A 22,000-nucleotide genomic window follows, 5' to 3' on the forward strand; every position below is an offset into this window, starting at 1 on the left:
GTTAAAGAAGCCCAGAGTGGATGATGCGATTGTCAGAGAGCCCTCTTGACCCTCCCGCAAATATATGTATTAAAAAAAAAAAAAGAACCTGTGAGCCTGCATAATTTTATCCAGCATCTGATGCAGTATCTGAATATGTTAGGTTGGTATTTAAAGCCCAAATTGTTTCTCAGCAGAAGCCTGGCATTGGGCTTTCTTGAATCTTCCTCTTCCATTTCAGATCACTCCATCATGTGTGTTCTAGAACTGTTCATTAGATCCAATCGTAAAAGAGAAAACTAGAAGGCCTGTTTCTTTGTTTTCTGCCATGTGCTAAGTGATGAAACAGGAAAACTCTCTGGCGGAGGCTGGCACAAGGATTCTGGCCCCCCTCAAATCCTCTTTCTGCTTTTTCAGAAATGAACCGGCATCACTACGCCCTGTACGTGCACAACTGCCGGCTCGTCTTTCTCTTGCGCAAAGATTTCGACCAGGCAGATACCTTCCGCCCCGCGGAGTTCCATTGGAAGCTGGACCAGGTACGGCAATCACTGCGCACCTGCCCTTGATCCCCCTGCCCAGGGATGGTTGGTGTGGTCCAGGGGTGACGGCAGTGGGCAGGGACCTCTAGGTTCCAGTCATTTGCTGATTTGCAGGAAAAATCAGCTCAGGGAGACAGGCAGCAATATTAAAGACAGGATGGAAGGTGCTGCCTTATAGACCAAGCAGAGGTGGCCAGGGCCACACTTCCCAGCTGGACTCCCACCCATCAGTGGACCTGCCAGTGTGGGTCTTATCCACTTGCTCCATGTGGAGCTCCTGGGAATCTGATCCCCTTGATCCCCAGGCCCAGTTTCTGATCTTTGTTAGCACGTCTTTATGTCATAAATGCTCTGTGTCTCCTTTTTGCTGTCCTGCTATCTCCTTTGGGTGACAGTGCAGCCTTGCTTTTGGTGACACAGGTTGAGAACAGGGTCCAGGGGACTTTGAAGTCATCCATAACACTGTGCCCTGTGAGCAGTGCCTGTTCTTTTCTGAAGTGGGAAAATCTCTGACTTGCTTCAGAGCCTCACAACTTGTGATCACAACGGCCACTGGCATTCTTGTCAAGGACACATGAAGTATCAGGTTTGAATCAAAAGCTTTGAAGTGTCTATTTCTGAGGGTTTTGCCGGGCTGAGGTTGTGGAGGTGGTACTTCTCTGGGTGGCTGTGCCACTGAAGAAGTCTCAGTGCAGCAAGCCTAGAGTTGGCCTTTGCTCAGATTTGAAGAGGGGGGCATGAATATTGTTCAATGGTTTTACATTTTCAAGAGGGAGAGTGACAGCAGGTGGAAGAGAGGGTTGTAGAATGGGTGCTGCTTAATGAAGCAGATGAAATGATGCTCCTTCTACTGCCTGGGGCCCCAGCATCTCTCTTTGCTTTCTTTATTCCCAACTCATATGCTGAGAGCTTCTGGGGCCCTCAGTCTTCTGTCCTCCTTCCAAAATCTCTGTGCGTGCTACCCGCCTCACTGGGTCTAGGGCTGAATATTTCATAATCCTTTCCTTTCTCTCCTTATTACTTCTGTCTACCCCACTCTCTTCCTTTTCTGTTTAAGCTCCTGTGCCCCCAGGGGGGTCATCTCAGAGTGAGTCGCTGGGAAGCATGCCAGAAGGAACTCATTTCCACTGAGATGGAAATGATTGCTACCCCATCCCCTCCCCACAGAAGTACTGACATAGGCTCCTTAAAAGAGAGATTCATTAACCTCGGGAAATATCTCAATGGTGGAACATCAGGTAGTGTGACAAGGTCAGAGATGCCAGGGTGATGGGAATGATGTTTGAGGAAGCCCAGTGGCAACTGTTTAATCCATTGCCAGTAAATCCCATTCTGCTGGACCCCAGGCTTTTGGAAATACAGCATCTGAATATGTCCCTCTGAATTAGGAATTCTGGGTCTTGCAGAAACTGTGTTATCTTGACTTTATTTGATTTCCCGGCAACCTGTCAGCTACCTTCTAAAGTGCCATATGGCTTATATGGAATGTTTTAAGTACATAATGTGAATTGAGGTGAATTAAAATACAATCCATGTTGTGAGGGTTTTTAATAAAAACATTGCTATACTGGCCGAGATCATTATAGATGCCCTGCAGCATTTTCTGTGATGAGATTGAGAAGCACTGATACAGGCAAATGAAGTCACAGGGTTTAGAATTTAAAATAGATGAGGAAGGAATTCTGATTCTACAGATAAAGATACACTGGGTCTAGGAATTCTGAAATCTGTTCCCAATGTAGTCAGTTTAAGGAGGGGCTGAGAATCACTGAAGAATACCTTCCATGATACTCTGATCTCATTTCATCCCATTCCTGGGTGCCTGCTTTGTGCCAGGCTCGCTGCGTGAGTGGCACATTCTCATCTCTGCCCCAGTCTCAGCCTCATACCAGTGGTTGATATGAGGCAGGAGATCACAGTCCAGCAACTCACACAGGTCACACAGCAAACCATGGCTAGGACCTACTTTTTCCATTATATTATACTGCATCTTTGGTGGCTTGCTAATTAAAATTGAAAAGGGTTTCATTTTCTAATTTAACATAATTTGAATTTACAGATTGGAATCATGCAGAATGCAAATTGTTTATAGTCTTGATGAATCACTATGAAATTGTCAGATCTTCACTTTGCTCAAGCTCTGTCTTCCTTGTCTTAGTCAGTCTGGGCTGTCATAACTAAATACCATAGTCTGGGTGGCTTAAACAACATGCATTTATTTCTCACAGTTCTAGAGGCTGGGAAGTCCAAGGTCAAGGTGCTGGCCAGTTCTGTCCCGCAATGAGAGCCCTCTTCCTGGCTGTAGACTGCAACTTTCTCCCTGTGTCCTCACATGGTGGAAAGAACTCAACTATACTTTCCTCTTCTCATCAGGCACAAGCCCTGTTGGATCGGGCCCCACCCTTGTTACCTCATTTAAGCTTCATTACCTCCTATGGCCCCATCTCCAAATGCAGCCATGTTGGGGCTTAGGGCTTCAACATATGGATTTTGCCTGAACATAATCGGGTCTATAGCATTCTTCTACTAAAGAAATTAACATTTAACTTAAGGCTGCCTATTGATGATCAGAAGCCCCAGCTCACTTGAATGGTTTCCCTCCCTCTGAAAGGAGCCACCATGGCCATGATATGGAAAACCTCCACCATACACGTGATAGCCATCCAGTGGTACATGCAGATCAGCCCAGATTCCTCTGTCCCCTATTCAATTCCCTGTGTAGATAGAAACTTACCAGAAGTTTCTTGGATGTAAATCACTTGATGCCCAAACTGTGTATACCTGATGAAGTCTCCTCCCTCAGGAAGCCATCCTGGGTCACCCCCTGAGTAGTTTGCCTCTCCTTTTTGCTCCCCAGACTTCATGTAATACTTACTGTACCCTAGTTACCCATTTGTCCTGCCTTTCTGCTCACTTTATGCTAAGATCCTGCAGGGCAGAACTGTGTCTTACTCTCTCCAACCCCAGTGCAAATTATAGCCCTGGGCATAAGCTTGGTTGGTGCCCAGTAAATGTTTGCATATCAGTGAATTATCCTGGAGATCAGAAGAAGGGAGAGAGGAAGTGAGGGAGGGAGAGATGAAAGAAGAGAAGAAAATGGAGATCTTTTAAAACCTCCTAGTGATTAATTGATCTTTTGATCCATTTTTATGGAGCATTTTTTTTTAATTCTAAAATTTCACCATTTTTCACTCTCTGGATCTCAAATATTCAGCTTTAATCCTGATCTATTCTTTCAAAGATCTTACCTAATTTACTGCCAGTAGCTCTGTAACTATTACAAAACTTTCTGGCCTTCACCAGAAAGGGCTCAAGCCAGTCTAATGTATTGTGTGTATTCAAATTCCTGACCCACCCTAGGGATTCTTCTAGGAGTCCTAATAGCATAGTAAACCCTAGAAGCATAATAAATGCTCTCCTGCCTGATGAGACCTCATTAATTCTGAGCATAGACTGTGTGCCAGGCTCTGTACTAGATACTGGGATCAGCAGTTAAAATAAAGCCTCCAGTCTCTGGAAGTATCCACAATATTGGGTCAAACAAACACATAAATGAACAGTGTACGATCCTATGTAATAGATACTGGGACAGAATGCAGGGGGCCAGGTGTGGTGACTCTGTGGGAGCCCATTCTGGCGCACCTGCCATGGGCCTGTGGATAAGGTCTAGGAAAGCCTCCAGGAGGGCTGGGAGGACTAAGTCATATGGAGCCAAGCAGTCAGGCTGGCAGGGAGTGATCAAGAGGTCCATCTTCAGGAGACTGTAAGCTTTCTATGTGTCAGGGCATAAGAGCAGGGTGGAATGGGAGGACTTTGACAGTGGTATCAAACATGGACTTGTGGTCCACTCACCTACATGCAATAAAGCCAAGCTACTGACGCAGGTTGTGGGAAAGGAAAGTACAGCATTTACTGCAGGGCACCAAGCAAGGAGAATGGGCAGCTCATGCTCCAAAGACCCAAACTCCTCAATGTCTTTCAGGGAAAGGTTTTCACAGGCAGTGTGAGGGAGGGGACCTCAGGGTATATGATTAACTCATGAATAATTCTCGGGTTGGTTGGCATCAAAGTGAAGTTTCAAGCATCAGCAGCCTTCTGGTTTCAACCAGTCTGGGGTCTGCATGCTTTTGATCAGCAATTTTCAGTTGATGGGGGTCTGCTTCCTGTAAAAACAACTTGGGCATATGTGTCAGACCTTTCGATCTTTAAGAGAACTGGGAGTTGGGTGACTCTGCTCTGTGGCTGGTTTATAGTCTAAATTGTTACCAGTTTCCTCATCCAACAGCTATTCTTTGTTTAGACAGCTTCACGTTTCCTAAGCTTTAACTCTTGAGCTAGACTTTTGAGACTCAGGGAAGCCTGGGGGACTAAAGCAAAAGCATTTTACTTCAAAATACAGGGATACAGGGAATTGGTTATAGTTTCAGCAGGTGTTAGGACCCTTTTTGGAGAAGCAGGTGGGAATTAAATACCAAAAGCCACACCTGTGCACCACAGCCATAACCAGATTCCTAGCAGTGACAGCACCCAATCCTTAACCCACTGAGCCACCAGGGAACTTCAAGAGGCTTTTATTTTATTATCGTATTGAGTTTGTAGTTTGTCCACAAAGAATGGGCCACAATCAAAGCATTTTGTTGCTCAATGGAAGACTGAGAATTTTGGTGATGTAAATGTGGGAAATACTAGTAGGATTTTCATAAAATACATCACATTTAAACAAATGTAACTCAGGTCAGGCCGTTCAGTGGGGCCAGTAGCAGGGGCTTCATTAGAATCAGGGTTTCCTCCTTTTTTTCTCCACAGCCAGGAGATCAGGCACATGAGGATGCTGCTTGTGAACATGGAATCCAGGGCATGATAGGCAGGCTGGCTTCCACATAGCTTTTCAGTCCTGTGTCCAGGAGTGTGGCTGTTGCCACAGAGGAGCTGACTATTTCCAAAAGCCCACCCCTTTGCCCCACACCTTAGAAGCCTTTGCCAGGGTATGTGGGCTGCCAGATAAATCCATTACTGGGCAGATCCAAGAAATGCCCCAGCAATCTACCATGTGCCTCCAAAAGGGATCATATCAATGAGGAGACTGTCACTTCAATGGGATTTTTACTTATGATGTCCAATGCAAATCCCTCAAGCCTGTAGTTAGTCATGTGCAAACTCAGACAGGAGCAGAGGAAAGGGCCCAGCTGCCAGCTCACACAGGAAAGGTTTATTAATTTACACCCTTCCCAGCTCTCCTATTATTTGGATATGGTTGACTCAGCATCACGAATTCTAATGATCTTCCCTTTGGACTTTCTGGTGCTGGAAGGGAGACCTCCTGATGCTTTACAGCATGTTTACTTATTGGAAGACACAGCTTGAGTGACAGCCTTAACAGACCAGCAAGAGGACAGGTGCCCTGGGTTCAGGCAAGGGAAGAAAAAATGCATCTCCAAAAAAAAATTACAAGGAGCCCAGGAAGTGGAAGTGAGATCTGTTCTGTTGGCCATTGCCTTCTCTGTACTGGAACCTGGAACAGGCACCAGGAGGAAGAAAGAAGGTCGTGAACAACCCTGCCTCCAGAGCCCAGGGCCCTGCCCAGATTAAGCCCAGTTTAGGGTTACTGGGGAACATGCTCCTGCAAGAGTCCCAAACCCTAATAATTATGGGTAGGAGTAGCAGCCAAGGTGAGTGCAGATGCTTGGCTGGGTAAAGGTGGGTCTTCATTCAGACTCACCCACCACACAGCTCCAGGCCACATAAGAATCCAGGCTTGGTGCTTGCTGCACTTCCAATCAATCTTTCACAAGTGGGAAATTGGATTTCTACAGAAACTCTTCTAATTTTTAATATTTTATCATTTAGAAACATATCATCAGGAGTTCCCATTGTGGCTCAGCAGGTTAAGATCCCAGCATAATGTCCGTGAGGATACAGGTTCAATCCCTGGCCTTGCTCAGTGGGTTAAGGATCCAGCATTACTGCAAGCTATGGCATAGGTCACAGGTGTACCTTAGATCTGATGTTGCTGGGGCTGTGATGTAGGCCTGCAGCTACAGCTCTGATTCAACCCCTAGCCTGGGAATTTCCATATGCCATAGGTATGTCCATAAAAAGTATTTTTAAAAAAATTTACTATCAGTATACCCCAGAAAACCCCAAACTGATGAACTAACATAGAAATCTGTTATCAGCTGGTAATATCCCTAGAGCCCCTGACAGAAGTGAAGGAAAAGTCACTGTAGAAGGACACAAAAAAACCAGAAAGAAAAAAGAGAGAAACAAAACAAAAGAAACATATCATCAGTCCAAATAAATGTTCTGTTATTTATAGTCTGGTCACTGATAAAAACAAACGAACGAACAAACCAAAAATGCCACTATCATTAGGACACAGGGAAACCACACCATAACATGAGGTTTGGATCTTCTTCCGTGAAGCCCACTTGTCCTTTCTAAGCATGTCCTGTCCTGGCCCCCTGTCCCCCACCCCCCCACCCCATGGAGAATGCTGAGTTCCCTGCATCAGCAGGAAGAGGGGGCATGTCTAATCCCCAGTAGCTCCTCACCACACCAGAGGGAAGGGGCAGGTGTGAGTGGGGCAGGGTCTCTTAGACCCAGATGGTCTCCTTTCCTCCCACATAAAAGAGAGAATAAGTCACAGGCTTGTTTTCCGCCAGAAACAAATGACAGAGCCGGGATTTGAAACAAATGCTCACATTTGTCAGGCCAGTGCCTTTGCCCACTGAGTCTATTCTACTTGTATAGAAATCTAAAGCTCCTGGAAGAGGCTACATCCTTTATTCTAGGTGAGGAAAGAGTGTTCGAATGATGTAGAATCAGTTTATTCGCATCTGCTCTTTTACCACACTGGGAGTCAAATGGCTTATTCAATCATTATTATAGCCAAGTGCCAAGGAGTTAATTGGAGAATGGGCAGTCCAGTCCGGACCAGTCATCTTAATGAGCAGAATAATTGGGCATTGTCAGCAGTCTAATTCCTCAGTTAAAGACTAACTCTTGGATGCATTGGCTGTGCTGTCTCCCCACTCACTGTCCTGCCCTGTACACTGGCCGTTACGGTGACCTGCTTTCCTTTAGGAACGTGTGACCCAAGGAGAGAGAAGGGAAGAATGTCCAGAATCTCACTTGTCTCTCTTTTGGGCAGAATCTCAAGGGACTTTGTCTAAGATGCCAACTTGCAGAGTTGTTCTGAGTGGAGAGTGGAAGTGGGGAGAGTCACAAATACTTTATTTCTTTATTTCTCTGTAACATAAAAGGGCCACTTCTCTCAGAGTCCTTCTCCTTGCCTCTTCCCATCTCTAAGAACTGATGGACATGTGGTGGGAGATAGCATCTGTGGCTTTGTGGTGTTGGCAGAGAAGGGTCCTCAGACCTTCATAGGACACTCTCAGCCCTCGGTTGGGACTGCGCAGTGACCTGCTTCCCTGTTCTCTGGAAGGGGACTGCTGTCATGGTCAGCCCATTTGTTCTGTTTTCTCTAGAGAGTATGCCAACAGGCTGGCATCCTTCAACCCATTGCCTATGCTGTGTTCCCTCCACCTCCAAGCTCCTTTCCTAGCAGCCTTTCATCCTGCTGTACTGGTTACCTCCATGCCACAATACCTCACTTGGGCTCCTGAGGGTCCCCGGTGAGCCCCTCTGTGGTAGACAGAATAATGCCCACCTCCTAATCCCTGAAGTCTGTGAATAATTTACTGTATATTACAAAGAGTCTTTTCACATGTGATTTAATGAAAGATCCTGTACTAGGGAGATTATCCTGGGTTAGCTGAGTGGATCCAGTGTAACCACGACATTCCTTATGGGAGGGAGGCAGAAGGGTTAGAGCCAGAAAAGAGGTGACAGGAAGCAGAGGTCAGAATGCTGCTTGGCCTTGAGCCAAGGAATGCAGCTGCCTCTGCGAGCTGGACAAAATGAAGAAGAAACAGATTGTCCATGACAGCCCTCAGAAGGAACGCAGCCCTGCTGACAACTGATGGTAGCCCATTTCAGATTCCTGACCTCCAAAACTGAAAGATAAAAAGATCTCTCTTAGTTATAACACAAAGGTTGAGGTTATTTCTTACAGCAGCAATAGAAGACACATATATCGTTCATGAGCCTTGGGGAGGCCACCTCCCATCTCCCTACACTTTATTGAGGTGACCCTGGGCCCAACTTCCCAGGCAGGATCAGAGACTCTGCTGTAGCCCCAGCTGTGTGGTGCCTCAGCTGCCTGTTTCCACAGAGCCCCGCCCCTTGGAGGTGTGACCCCAGGGGGGGAGGGAGGAAGAGGCACTGCCCTTCAAACATCCCCCATTCACAGCCTGCTCTGCTTTTCACCAAGCCTGCTTCCACACAAACCTCTGGACTAGCATCCCCAAGGGCAGATTTAGCCTTTCCTTCTGCCCTAAGCCATCTTTTTCCTCTGGCCTAAGGTGCTGGCGCCCTCACCAACCATCATAGGTGCGAAAGATACCTCTCTGCCTTTAGGGAAGAAATACCAAGTCCTTGATGCTTAGTTCTGAAAATGCTAAAACAGACTTAGAAAATCCTCTTTCCCTTGACAGAGCCTCACCTGGAAGCTTAAAATTGACAAAGCTGATACATGAATGAGTTTCTCCGGGTAATATCTGTCCTTGCCCTGAAGCACAGAACCTGCTTCACTGGAAGGTCTCCCCTGGAGTGCACACCTCACCCCACTGTGCTCTGGGCTTTGTGCCTTTAGGTTTGCTCCCAGGCGAGAGGAGCCGGCTGGATCCAGGGAACATGGTCCAGGAGCAGCAGCCTTACCACCCCAGGAGCACCCCTCACCCAGAGGGCACCAGAGCAGCTGGGTGTGGAGGTGGGGAGCATTTGCGGGTGTCCCTTGCAGTTGTTTTTTATACTTCTTACCCCCACATATACACAACCTTCTCCACTATCAAAATCCTGCATCAGATGGTACATTTATTACAATCAGTGAACCTGCATGGACATATCACTGTCACTCAAAGTCCATAGTTTACATTAGGATTTACTATTTGTATGTCCTATGGATTTTGAAAAATGTATAATGATATCTGTCCGTCATTATAGGATTACACAGAGGGTTTCAATGCCCTAAAAATCCTGTGTGCTCCACATATTCATCCTTCCCTCCTCTCTAATGGCTGACAACTGCTGATCCTTTTACTGTCTCCATAGTTTTTCTTTTTCCAGGATGTCATATAGTTGGAATCATACAGTGTATGGTCTTCTCAGATTAGCTCTTTTCACTTAGCAATATTCATTCAAGTTTCTTCCGTGTCTTTTCATGGTCAGGAGTCCGAGGGGAAGTCAGTCCCCACCCTCTGCAAGTCCCTGCCACAGCTGTGACCTTGACAATGCCCCCTTGGACAGGCTTGTTCTCCTTCCCTGACTCCCTTTCCTGCTTCCTCTTTCCTCCTCCCTAGAACCAGCTCCCAGATGAACTCCCTGCTCTGGTTCACCCTGGTAGCACAGTAGAGGTTCTGATCTACAATGGGCAGTAGATCAAAAACAAACAGCCACTGCTATTATTCTTGGGAAAAAAGGGACTTCTGCAGAGTTCCAGGGACAGCATCAGCCCTCAAAGGAAGAAGTTACCAAGAGACCAAAGTGAAGTGAATGAAGGGAAGCAAGTTTAGTGAGGCGCCGATCAGTGCTGCCAGGTGTGAGTGGAGCTGAGCATGTGCCTAGGGAACAGTAAGAGCCAATGACAAATTCCATCTGTGTTGTACTAGAGACATCTCCACAAACCTGTTGAGGGTTTCCCTAGCTTTACTTATCAATACCTTCTGATCCTTTTGCTTGAAGAGCTGTTTTCTCAAGGCTTTCTTGGATTTCCTTTTACTCAAAGGATTTTCTTTAATTTGAAGAGACTGTGCCAAAGGAGAATCTAAACTCTTGGTGACTTGAGAGCTGCAGGAATGTCATTCTGTTACCAAACCAAAGTTGGGTCTCCTCACCTATGTGCTCTAAAGCCAATCTATTGACACCGGGTTGTGGTGAAGGAAAGTGCAATGTTTATTGCAGGGCGCCAAGCAAGGAGTCCACATAATGCTTAAGAGAACTGATTTTCCAGAGTTTCCATTGTGGCTCAGCGGGTTAAGAACCTGACTAGTCTCCATGAGGACGTGGGTTCCATCCCTGGCCTCGCTCAGTGGGTTAAGGATCTGGCATTGCTGCAAGTTGGCGGCATAGATCTCAGATGTGGCTCGGACCTAGCGTTGCTGTGGCTATGGCGTAGGCTGGCGGCTATGGCCTCAGTTGAACCCCTAGCTGGGGAACCTCCATATGCCATGAGTGCAGCCCTAAAAAGACAATAAATAAATTAATAAATAAAGGGGGAGAACCAAATTCCCTGTGGCTTTCAGGGAAATGTTTTTAAAGACAGGGTAAGGGGAGTTCCCGTCATGGTGCAGCAGAAATGAATCTCACTAGGAACTATGAGGTTGCAGGTTTGATCCCTGGCCTCACTCAGTGGGTTAAGGATCCGGTGTTTTCCCTGAGCTGTGGGGTAAGTTGCAGACACAGCTCAGATCTGGTGTTGCTGTGGCTGTGACATAGGCCGGCAGCAACAGCTCCGATTAGACCCCTAGCCTGGAAACTTCCATATGCTGCAGGTGTGGTCCTAAAAAGACAAAAGACTAAATAAATAAATAAATAAATAAATAAATAAATAAATAAATAAAGACAGGGTAAGGGATGGGAGCTGTGGGGTGAGTGATCAGCTTCTGGACATTCTTCTGATTGGTTGGTGGTGGTAGAATCATGAGTCAGTATCATCAACCTTCCGATTCCAGCCTGTCTGGGGTCTCCATGGTTGTGGGCAGCATACATTTAACTCTTCCACATGGTGGGGGTTTTAGTATCTGTGAAACAGTTCAAGGGGCATTTCTCAAAGTATTATCTATAGCCCTTGAAGAGGAACTAAAGGTCTTTGACTTTGTTTAATGGCTAAACTGTTATTATTTTGTCTTGCTTGACTGTTTTCCTTTCTACATTTTCTCACTTCTCCAATTAAATTTATTCTTTGAAACCTGGGGAAGGCCTAGGAGGCTAAAGTTTTTCTACAGACAAGAGGCAGGCAGAAGACATGGGCAGAGCGGGTGGGTGGGGGTGGGAGCACGGGGTGTCTGTTCCAGGAAGGCCTCCTAGGGTCCTGTTTGGTTACAATTCTCTTTTTCTGCCACAGTCTTCCTGACCTTTCCCACTCTCATTCCAACTTGAATTAGGAGGCTATAGCACTGGTAAATTTAAACAAATCAAAGATGCTAATTATTCTATACCTTTCTCCCTTTGCTGGCAGACCTGGCTCCTTTCTGGTCTCTTTTCCCCAGATGAGCATCTGCTCAGTAATTTCTTTTGCTCCCGTGAAATCATTATTTATGTCTTACCCTGTACATCTGCCCAGAGGCAACAAATGCATTTTTTTTTCAGTACACATCCTGTAACACATATTTTAAACCAGTGTCTCTCATTTTACTGTTAAAAAGAAGAAAACAATGTCAACACAATTACAAATGCTTAGTAAATCAAATCACCATTTTAGTAACAAGATGCTCAAGTCTTGGGGGTGGTCCCAGTGGAAGCAGCTTTAACTTGGTCACCACACTGGCTGTGCCTTGCTTCTGTCCTTCTAGGCTGCTTCAGGGATCAGGTACCAGTGGGAGGGAAGGGGGACGCCTCCTTGGCAGCAAACCCAAGTGTCTGCATTTGTTGTATGAAAGATATTTTTTCTCTCTGTCATTTTCATAGTATAGAAAGACAAGAAATTGGCAAAGTTGAAACCCAATATAAAAATGACACAGTCTAATGCTCACCCCTTCATTCAGGAGACACAAGGCAAAGCCACTGACCACCGTAAAGAGAAGGAGAATTGGACCGAACATGACTTTCATTCTCACTTTGCACCAGACCCTTTCTTTTAATCCTAACAGACATCTTGCAGTTTAGGCAAAACGCTCAGGTTAAAGATAAAGAATAGGAGACATAGCAGGGTGCTTTCCACATCTCTTATCTGATAAATGGAAGAACCTTGAATCTGACCTCAAGACATACATATACCAAGAGGGTCAAAGACACTATTGTTGACTTGGGAGAATTTATAACCTTAGTGAATACACAGAGTGATAAGAGTGAATCAATATCCAGGTGGATACCTAAGTGTTTAGAACAGGGCACGGGTGTCCAGTGAGAAACAGATTCCAAGCTCAGCTTATCAGGAATCATAGTTTGGTATCTTTTGAAGCAAAGGTCATTTTGCTCCTGAGATACAGTGGTGAGAGAGCTGTTAATTCCATAAAACAAGAGAAGACAGTGGAGCTGACTTCTGAGGGAAGACCACTCCTCTGAGGATGTCTTGCAAAGCAACAACCCCAGAGGCCCTGAGCAGTGAGATTAATTTGCCTTAACTTCTCTGCTTCCTCTCATTCTCCTATGAGTCATCTGTTTCCATTCTTAATGTCTAAACATGCAAATATTGCTGCACTTTCTGCTCATTAGTGTAGCTCAAGGAAGTGCCCTTTAATTACGCTTTTTAAATAATGATGCTCCTCCATCACCTTGACAATTAGTGCATATTTAGAAGGAATCAAGGTCTCATTATGAAACAGCTACTGCGTCCCTTGGTTACTTAGAAGATGGTACCTTTCTTGAGACAGTAGAAATTGGAATCAAAAGACAAAATAAGCCTTGTGATTGCATTAACTTCTTATAGACGTAGGTGCAAGAATGGCCAAGTTAGCCGATAACACTCTGTGACAGAGGAGTTCTGTAGTGGCTCAGCAGGTTAAGAACCCAAGTGGTATCCATGAGGATGTGGGTTCGATCCTGGCTCTACGCAGTGTGTTAAGCATCCTACACTGCCACAAGGTGCAGCATAAGTCACAGATGCGGCTCAGATCCCATGTTGCTGTGGCTGTGGCGTAGGCTGGCAGCTGTAGCTCCAATTGGACTGCTAGCCTGGGAAATTCCATATGCTTTGTGTGAAGCCCTAAAAAGAAAAAACAAACAAAATATTATGTGAGGGAAAGAAGGAAAACTAGCCATTTTTGCGAGATTCTTGTGTGCCAATCCCTAAACTCATTGAGTTGCATATATTAAGTCTAAACTGCACAGTTAATTTTGAAGTTATTGCTTAACTCCATTTTATAGATACTGAAATTAAGGCTCTGAAAGATTAAGTAATTTGCCTGAAGTGTTGGACCAAGTCCACCATTCTCCAAAGTTCCATATTCTTTCCATTATGTCTTTATTTTATTGAGAAGTATTTACATAGCTTGGCAGAATGAAATATCTGCCAAGTTTTCGCCATATTTCTCCATCCATTGATATCAGCAGACACTCACAGAAATATTTTGCATCTATGCAATTCCCAGGCACAGGCTGATTGAACATGACTATGTAGTCACCTGTTGGGATGGCTTTTAAAAATAAAACAAAATGTGTCACAGGGACAAAAGTTATCTCCACTATCCAACCTGCCAATTACCTATTCATCTTTTAAGACCGTCTTTCAAGACTCAAGGTTTACATTCTTGATAAAGACTCCCCTGTAATTCCCTCTCCCATAGAGAATTGATCTTAACTCCATTTGGGCCTCTAGGATTTTATCACATCATCTTATCACACATATTTGTTTGTTGGTTCATTTCTTCCACGACACTGGATCGTCATGTCTTATTCACTGCTTTCGTCTTTAGCACAGTGTCTACCACAAATCTATGTCCAATAAATGCTCCTTAAATTTTTAAAAAATGAGCCCTTGTCCGAATGTCATAATCTGATCTTCTGTACTGTGATTCCCAAACACTGGACCATAGATCTATAAGGACCAGTTTGGCTATGTAAGTATCATCTAGGGAACATTGAACAAAAGCCTCAAAACAACTCCACAAACCAAGATGTCCTTTAACAGGTGAATGAATAAATAACCTATTGTATATCCATACATGGAATACTGTTCAGCAATAAAAAGCAACAACCTATTGATTTACACAGCATGGATGAATTTAAGAAACATTTTGTTAAATGATAACAACTAAATAACAAAGACTGCATGTTCCATTACTTCATTTACATGAAATGTCCACAAAAGGCAATTTTGAGACAAAGCAAATCAGTAGTTGCCTAGGTCGTGGAGTCAGAGTAGGAGTCATCTGTAAATGAGCACAGCCATTTGTGGGTGACGGAAATATTTTAAAAACTAGTGCCAGCTCTATACATTTGTTAAAAATTATTGATTTGTACACTTACAATGAGTGAATTTTATGATGTATAAAATAATTTTTATATATAAAGCTGTTCAATAAGTCTATTAAAAGTAAAAATTGGAGTTCCCATCGTGGCTCAGTGGTTAACAAATCCGACTAGGAACCACAAATTGTCTCATTTGCAGTAGGTGGTAGCTAAAATCTCTGGTAAGTTTTTCTCATTTTTCCTGCTATTGCTTTCCAATGGGTTTCTGAAGTCTCATCTGTGTGTGCACAGTTCAAGGATGAGGCAAGAACTGCGTTGAGGGAAATTTCTCTTCAGAATTTGGGATTTTGGGAGTTTCCATCATGGCACAGGGGAAACAAATCCAACTAGAAACCATGAGGTTGCAGGTTCTATCCCTGGCCTTGCTCAGTGGGTTGAGGATCCAGCGTTGCCGTGAGCTGTGGTGTAGGTTGCAGACGCAGCTCAGATCCCGCATCGCTGTGGTTCTGGCGTAGGCCGGCGGCTACAGCTCTGATTAGACCCCTAGCCTGGAAACCTCCATATGCCACGGGAGCGGCTCTAGAAAAGGCAAAAAATAAAAAGTAATAATTGAAAAAAAATAAAAAGTAATAATTGAAAAAAGGAAAGAAAAGTGAACAGAAGGAAGGAAGGAACAAGGAAAGCAAGCCATAGTTCTTTTTTTTTTTTTTTTTTTTTTTTTGTCTTTTTGCTATTTCTTTGGGCCGCTTCCGCGGCACATGGAGGTTCCCAGGCTAGGGGTCTAATCGGAGCTGTAGCCACCGGCCTACGCCAGAGCCACAGCAATGCAGGATCCGAGCCACGTCTGCAACTTACACCACAGCTCACGGCAACGCCCGATCTGTTAACCCACTGAGCAAGGGCAGGGACCGAACCCACAACCTCATGGTTCCTAGTCGGATTCGTTAACCACTGCTCCACAACGGGAACTCTGCAAGCCATAGTTCTTTAATTTTGAAATGTTATAAGATTAAGTTTATCAATGTCAGAATTCCTGGAATTTTAAGGACTTAATACCAGAAAGGAGGGATATACAGGAAGAGATCTCAAATTCTTTTTTTTTTTTTTTTTTTTTTTTTTTTTTTTTTTTTTGTCTTTTGTCTTTTTAGGGCTGCACCCATGGCATATGGAGATTCCCAGGCTAGGGGTCTAATTGGAGCTACAGCCGCCGGCTTATGCCACAGCCACAGCAATGCCAGATCCAAGCCACATCTTTGACTTACACCACAGCTCAGGGCAATGCCGGATCCTTAACTCACTGAGCAAGGCCAGGGATAGAACCTGCAACCTCATGGTTTCTAGTTGGATTTGTTTCCCCTGTGCCATGATGGAAACTCCCAAAATCCCAAATTCTGAAGAGAAATTTCCCTCAACGCAGTTCTTGCCTCATCCTTGAACTGTGCACACACAGATGAGACTTCAGAAACCCATTGGAAAGCAATAGCAGGAAAAATGAGAAAAACTTACCAGAGATTTTAGCTACCACCTACTGCAAATGAGATAATTTGTTTAATTTCTCCAAGTTAGAAGGACTAAGTAAACATCAATTTTTTTTCCAATGAAATGCCAGAAGAGACATATATTAGAAGTAAATATTATAAGCCAGGATTAAGTAACTTGTGCAGGAATAAAAGTAAGCCCAAACAGACATATCCTTATGTAGTATAAAACTAAACTCTATAGGAACAAGGTGACCATTCAGTAATTTAATAAAAATGAACAGTCGCAGAAAAATATAACAGAATCTGGAGTTTCTACTATGTACAATCCACAGTTCAAAGTATAAAGTATAAGTTATTAGACATGAGAGAAAAGAGGAAAATTTGACTTAAAGTCCAAAGTAAAATAATTTAAGGCAAACCCTGAGATGATATAGATACTAAAATTGCAGAAAATTAAAACAACTATTTTAAATATGTTTTAAAACTGTAAAGTAAATATTTGTTACAATGAGTGAATAGATAGGGAATATCAGCCAAGAAATGGAAACTAAACAGAAATGTAAAATTTTTTCTTTGGTCTTTTTTTTAAGGCCACACCCAAGGTGTATGGAGGTTCCCAGGTTAGGGGTTGAATTGGAGCCGTGGCCGCCAGCCTATGCCACAGCCACAGCAATAAAGAATCCAAGCCATGTCTGTGACCTACACCACAGCTCACAGCAACACTGGATCCTTAACCCACTGAGCAAGGCCAGGGATTGAACCCGATTCCTCATGGATGCTAGTCAGGTTCATTAACTGCTGAGTCATAATGGGGACTCCAGAAATGTAAAATCTAAAGTGGAAAATACAACATCTAAAATGAAAGAATGGGTTTAGCAGCAGATTAGAGAAAGAAGAAAGTGTTAGTGATCTGGAAGAGAAATCAAAACCAATTGTACAATGTGAGGGATGAAGAGGAGAGGAGAAAGATTTCTTAAAATCTAGAGCCAGAGAGAGGGGGATGGAGAAAGGAGAAGAAAGGGGCAGAGAAAAGGGGAAAGTCTCAAAAGGACCAAAGGACAAGAGTAAGAAAATGGTGCATAAAAGAATTAACTGAAAAGATAATGGTAAATTTTTTCCAAAATTGGTGCAAAACATCATTTTAAAGATTGAATAAGATAAACAATCTCCAAACTGAATAAATACAAGGAAAACCACACCTAATCACATAATCCTCAATCTGCTGAAAGTCAAAAATAAAAATTTGAAAGCACCCAGAGAAAAAGAAAATGTTCACATGGGAGAACAAAAATGTGAATCCAGCTAACATTTTACTGGAAATGATGGACACCAAAAGACCATGGGATGACAAAATAGGTCTTCAAGATAGAAAGGAAATGGTATCAGATGGAAAAATACCTACAAGAAGGAAAAAGTCACTGGAAATGGCAAATATATTGGTGAATATAAAAGATCATCTTTCCTTCCCTCTTGACTTCTTTAAATGAACATGACTTTTAACAATTAACAATAGTGTATCGTGGGCTTATATATATAGATATAAAATTCATAAACACCATAGAGCAAATGATGAGGGTGATAAATGGAGTTCCACTGTTGAATGGTTCTCACATTTTTTTTTGCTTTTTTTTTTTTTTTTAGGGCTTCACCTGTGGCATATGGAAGCTGCAGCTGCCAGCCTACACCACAGCCATGGCAACACAGGATCTGAGCCTCACCTGTGACCTACACCACAACTCATGGCAACACTGGATCCTTAACCCACTGAGTGAGGCTAGGGATCAAACCTGCATCCTCAGGGATACTAGTCGGGTTGATAGCCTGCTGAGCCACAAAGGGAACTCCCTGGTTCTCACATTTTATGTAAGTGTTATAATGTTAGCTCTAAGTATACTGGGATAAGCTAAAGATGCATATGAAGGAAGGCCTTCTTTAAAGTAGAGACCATGAGATTAAAGGGATGCTTAGAAAAAATACAAGCTCAGGATGTTGGTGATTTCTTGACGCAGACCAGCAAATGGGCAAAAGCGATGACAATGGAAACAAACAGTTGATGTGCATGGGAATGGAGAAATCGAACCTAGGATTCTTAGACAGTGCTTGAGGAGAGGAGAGTGCTCAGGAGGTGGTATCAATGATGAAGGAAGGCCCGATCTTACCTCTCAACCCTGAATGGGAATTGGGCATAATATTTAAGGATGTAGGTTTGTCTCTTTGCCATGAAACAGGGTTATAGAGGGCCAAAAGAGAAAATTCTGAGGTTTGGGTTTTGGAAATCAAGCATGAGAACCAACAGGTGCAAGGTTAAGGGATTTGGAAAATGACCCAGGAGTGTGGGGCAAGAGAGCAAGATGGAGTTTGCTGCTTTCAGGGCTTCAAGCAACAATGTCAGCCTTGTCTGTGTGTATCAGTCTTGGCTTTTCCCCCTATATTTTGACGCTTTAATTTTGGGGTGTTGTGCCACCCAGGAAAGAATGGTCCTTCCCAGGGTTAGTTCATTGCTAGAAATGGTAAATGATTTGTCTGCGAGGGCTATTATTTACCATGAAAGCCAACCAACCCTGAGTCCACACTCCCACCTCCTCCTTTGATTTGCAGACCAGGGCAATAACCATCTGCCCTAAAGCATTCCAGGGCCAGGTACTGGACTACTGCCCTTGTAGTCCAGTGCACTCTGAAATCCTTTGAGCCATCTCATACTAAACCTATTCAGATTGCTTACCTGGTCTTACCCATTTTTTTCCTAAAACACACACACAAAGCCTCCCACCCACCTTTCCTCTCACCCCTCTGTCTCCTGACTAACCCTTGCGCTTCCCTGTGTGGTCCTGCATAGTGTGCCATGCCCCCTGTTTCTAGGGAGCTATGAGAGTAAAACGTTTTCTGGAGTTCCCGTCGTGGCGCAGTGGTTAACAAATCCGACTAGGAACCATGAGGTTGCAGGTTTGATCCCTTCCCTTTCTCAGTGGGTTAAGGATCTTGCATTGCTGTGAGCTGTGGTGTAGGCCGGCAGCTACAGCTCCGATTAGACCCCTAGCCTGGGAACCTCCATGCCACGGGAGCAGCCCAAGAAATGGCAAAAAGACAAAAAAAAAAAAAAAAAAAAAAAGAAGAGAGAGAGAAAATAAAACAATCATTTAAAAAAAAAAAAGTTTTCTTTCATGGGTGTATCTTACCATATGTGATTAAAACACATCTTAGATACATTTTAAAACTGTGTACCTAGGCCCATAGAGGCCTAGAAGCCTGCGAGTGTCATCAGATAATCAGCATACCCAAGATGGAATTAGTGTCTTTTTTTTCCCCTTTTTAAACAGAAATATTACTCTTTGTTCAGATTTTTATGCTGGTCATGAAGGTGAATTAAGTGAGGAGGTCTGCAAAAGTAATAATTTTAGCCATAAGTTAGAGGTTAAAGGGGGAAATTATAAATAATATTTATAAATTAGGGTGTCCACAAAGATCTCAGACATGATCCTGCGTTTGCATCAGGAGCCTCTCGTATTCTCTTGGCTTTACCTGAAATCCTCATCTCTCCCCTCCAGGCCGTGTGGCCATTTTGCCATCAAGAGCCAAATCAGCTTCTAAGAGGCTCTGCAGTCAATTGCCTCATAATCTTCTAGGCTAACTAAAGGTACAAATATATTTTGGCCTTCCCTCCTCTTTATCAGTGGGGATGAATTATTCTTCCAAACACTGTCCTGGCTCCATTGTCCAAGATGAAGATTGTTCATTGCTGCAGCCATCCTTGCCCTTGGCCCCATGGATCCACTGCCACCTTCTCTTTGGTGGGTAAGTGGTAATTTCCCAGTGCTCATGGGAAAGAGAATTCTTCCCTCTTCCAATAGGAAAGTCTAATATCCGCCTCTGTGACATTACAGGAAGTATTAGATACCAAGTACCCCTTGTCCTTCTGTTTAGGTTGCCCTGGAAACAGAGTTTGGTAGCAGCTTTGTAATGTGGTCTGCTTCTATTAAAAGGGTCACGTACCCTTCCATCAAACACAACCTTCTCAAAAGGTTTCATTACCATCGCAAACATAAGGGGACAATGAGGCCTTAGCTAGGTGGGCACAAAGCAAAGAGAAACTCTTATACCTATTATCTAGACTCAAATATAAAGTGAGCTCACAACTGGGATTTAATGTGTACTGAGGCATGAGTCACTTGAAGAATTTTCTGATATCATCCACTTATTTTTACATCTGTAAACATATGAATAAATTGAGCCTCACAAGCCAAAAGCAAAAATACTCCTTCAGATTTATTCCAAAATGCCAAAAATATTCCTCTGCCATATCTAGCAAAAATCTATCACATTGGAAACCACAAATAATGTTTAAAAAGGAAAGAAAGATTCTTTCATGGACAGAGTGCAAAGCTAGGCTATATCTACCCTCGGCCCCCCGAAGTTAGGCATTTATTCACTCACTCATTTATAGCAAGTCTCAATCGAGATTACATTTTAAAATGTACAAAGTATTTCATGGGAAAATATTCAAGAAGGAGCAGTGAAAAGCATTCAGGCTCTGGAGTCTGTCAGACCTGAGTTTGTGGTTGAGCTCTGCCCTTATTAGCTGTGTGACCTTGGTGAGTCACTTTGCCTCTCTGAGCCTCAGTTTCCTCATCTGTGAAATGAGGATCTTTATAAACACCCCAGAGTTGGTTGTGAGGATTAAATGGTATGATGACTGTGGAGAAAAGTTAATGAGGGAGTGGGGCAGAACATTTGACCTGTGGAAGTGTGGTATAGGGCCAGAACCATCATAATATACATATGCATGAATAAATAAGTAGATATATGATAGATAGATAGATAGATAGATAGATAGATAGATAGATAGATGATAAACTAGAATAAGCACCCGCCTACTGCTAAATTTATTTATTTTTTTTTGTCTTTTTAGCTATTTCTTGGGCCGCTCCCACGGCATATGGAGGTTCCCAGGCTAGGGGTCGAATCGGAGCTGCAGCCGCCGGCCTACACCAGAGCCACAGCAACTCAGGATCCGAGCCGCGTCTGCAACCTACACCACAGCTCAGGGCAACGCCGGATCGTTAACCCACTGAGCAAGGGCAGGGATCGAACCCGCAACCTCATGGTTCCTAGTCAGATTCGTTAACCACCGCGCCACGACGGGAACTCCACTAAATCTATTTAATACCTGCTTTTTTAGCAGCTTCTCCATACCAAGCACTGCTCTGGTGAACAGAACTTTGATAGGTCTCTGCTCTCATTAACCAGATTGCGGATATCTTAGCATATCATCTGCATTGAAAGAAACTAGGTTTTCCTGAAGAAATAGCTAATTCCAGGTTTGAGGCAGAAAATGAACAATATGAGCCTGGATCTGGGACAAAGCAACATTTTGAGCTGCATGTGAGTGTGCAGTTAACAAAATCCAGACTGAGAAATGCCACTGGTCAACTGTCATGCTTTCTTCAACAGAGAAATTGTGAGGGAAAAACACGATCGAGGAGGAATCTATAGATTAAAAGACTTTAAAACATAATAAGTTCATTTTTTAATAACAAAAGCGAAGCAGCAATGTGCAGAGATACAGATTTGAGTGATAAAACTGTCGAAGTGAAGACAGTAAAATTCAGGACACTGGATCCTCTTAGGAAGAGGAAAGAGATTGTAACTGGGGTGGGCTCCCAGGAGCTGGTAAAGCTCTTTCTCAGCCTCGACAGTGGCTGGAAGGACATTCACACTATAATAGTTTATTTGTTTCTACACTTGTTTTGTGTGGCTCTTGGCATCTTATGTTATGATATAAAAGTAACTTAGAAAGGAAGCAGAAGTTCTCTT

The 22,000-nt window shown here is 43.6% G+C and overlaps 1 protein-coding gene across 1 annotated transcript in view; it reads left to right on the forward strand.

The window, feature by feature from the left end:
* CLSTN2 (calsyntenin 2) overlaps positions 1-22,000 on the forward strand; it is a 647,862-nt gene that overhangs the window by 554,765 nt on the left and 71,097 nt on the right. The window contains exon 8 of the mRNA XM_021071127.2: positions 397-518. Within this exon, the coding sequence (XP_020926786.1) occupies positions 397-518 (122 nt within the window). The remainder of the gene's footprint in view (positions 1-396; positions 519-22,000) is intronic.

The sequence above is a fragment of the Sus scrofa genome, chromosome 13 (genome assembly GCF_054392235.1).
Source record: "Sus scrofa isolate SSC_HxYL_T2T_F1_AM1 chromosome 13, Sscrofa_HxYL_maternal_Yorkshire_Landrace_v2.0, whole genome shotgun sequence".
Lineage (NCBI taxonomy): Eukaryota > Metazoa > Chordata > Mammalia > Artiodactyla > Suidae > Sus > Sus scrofa.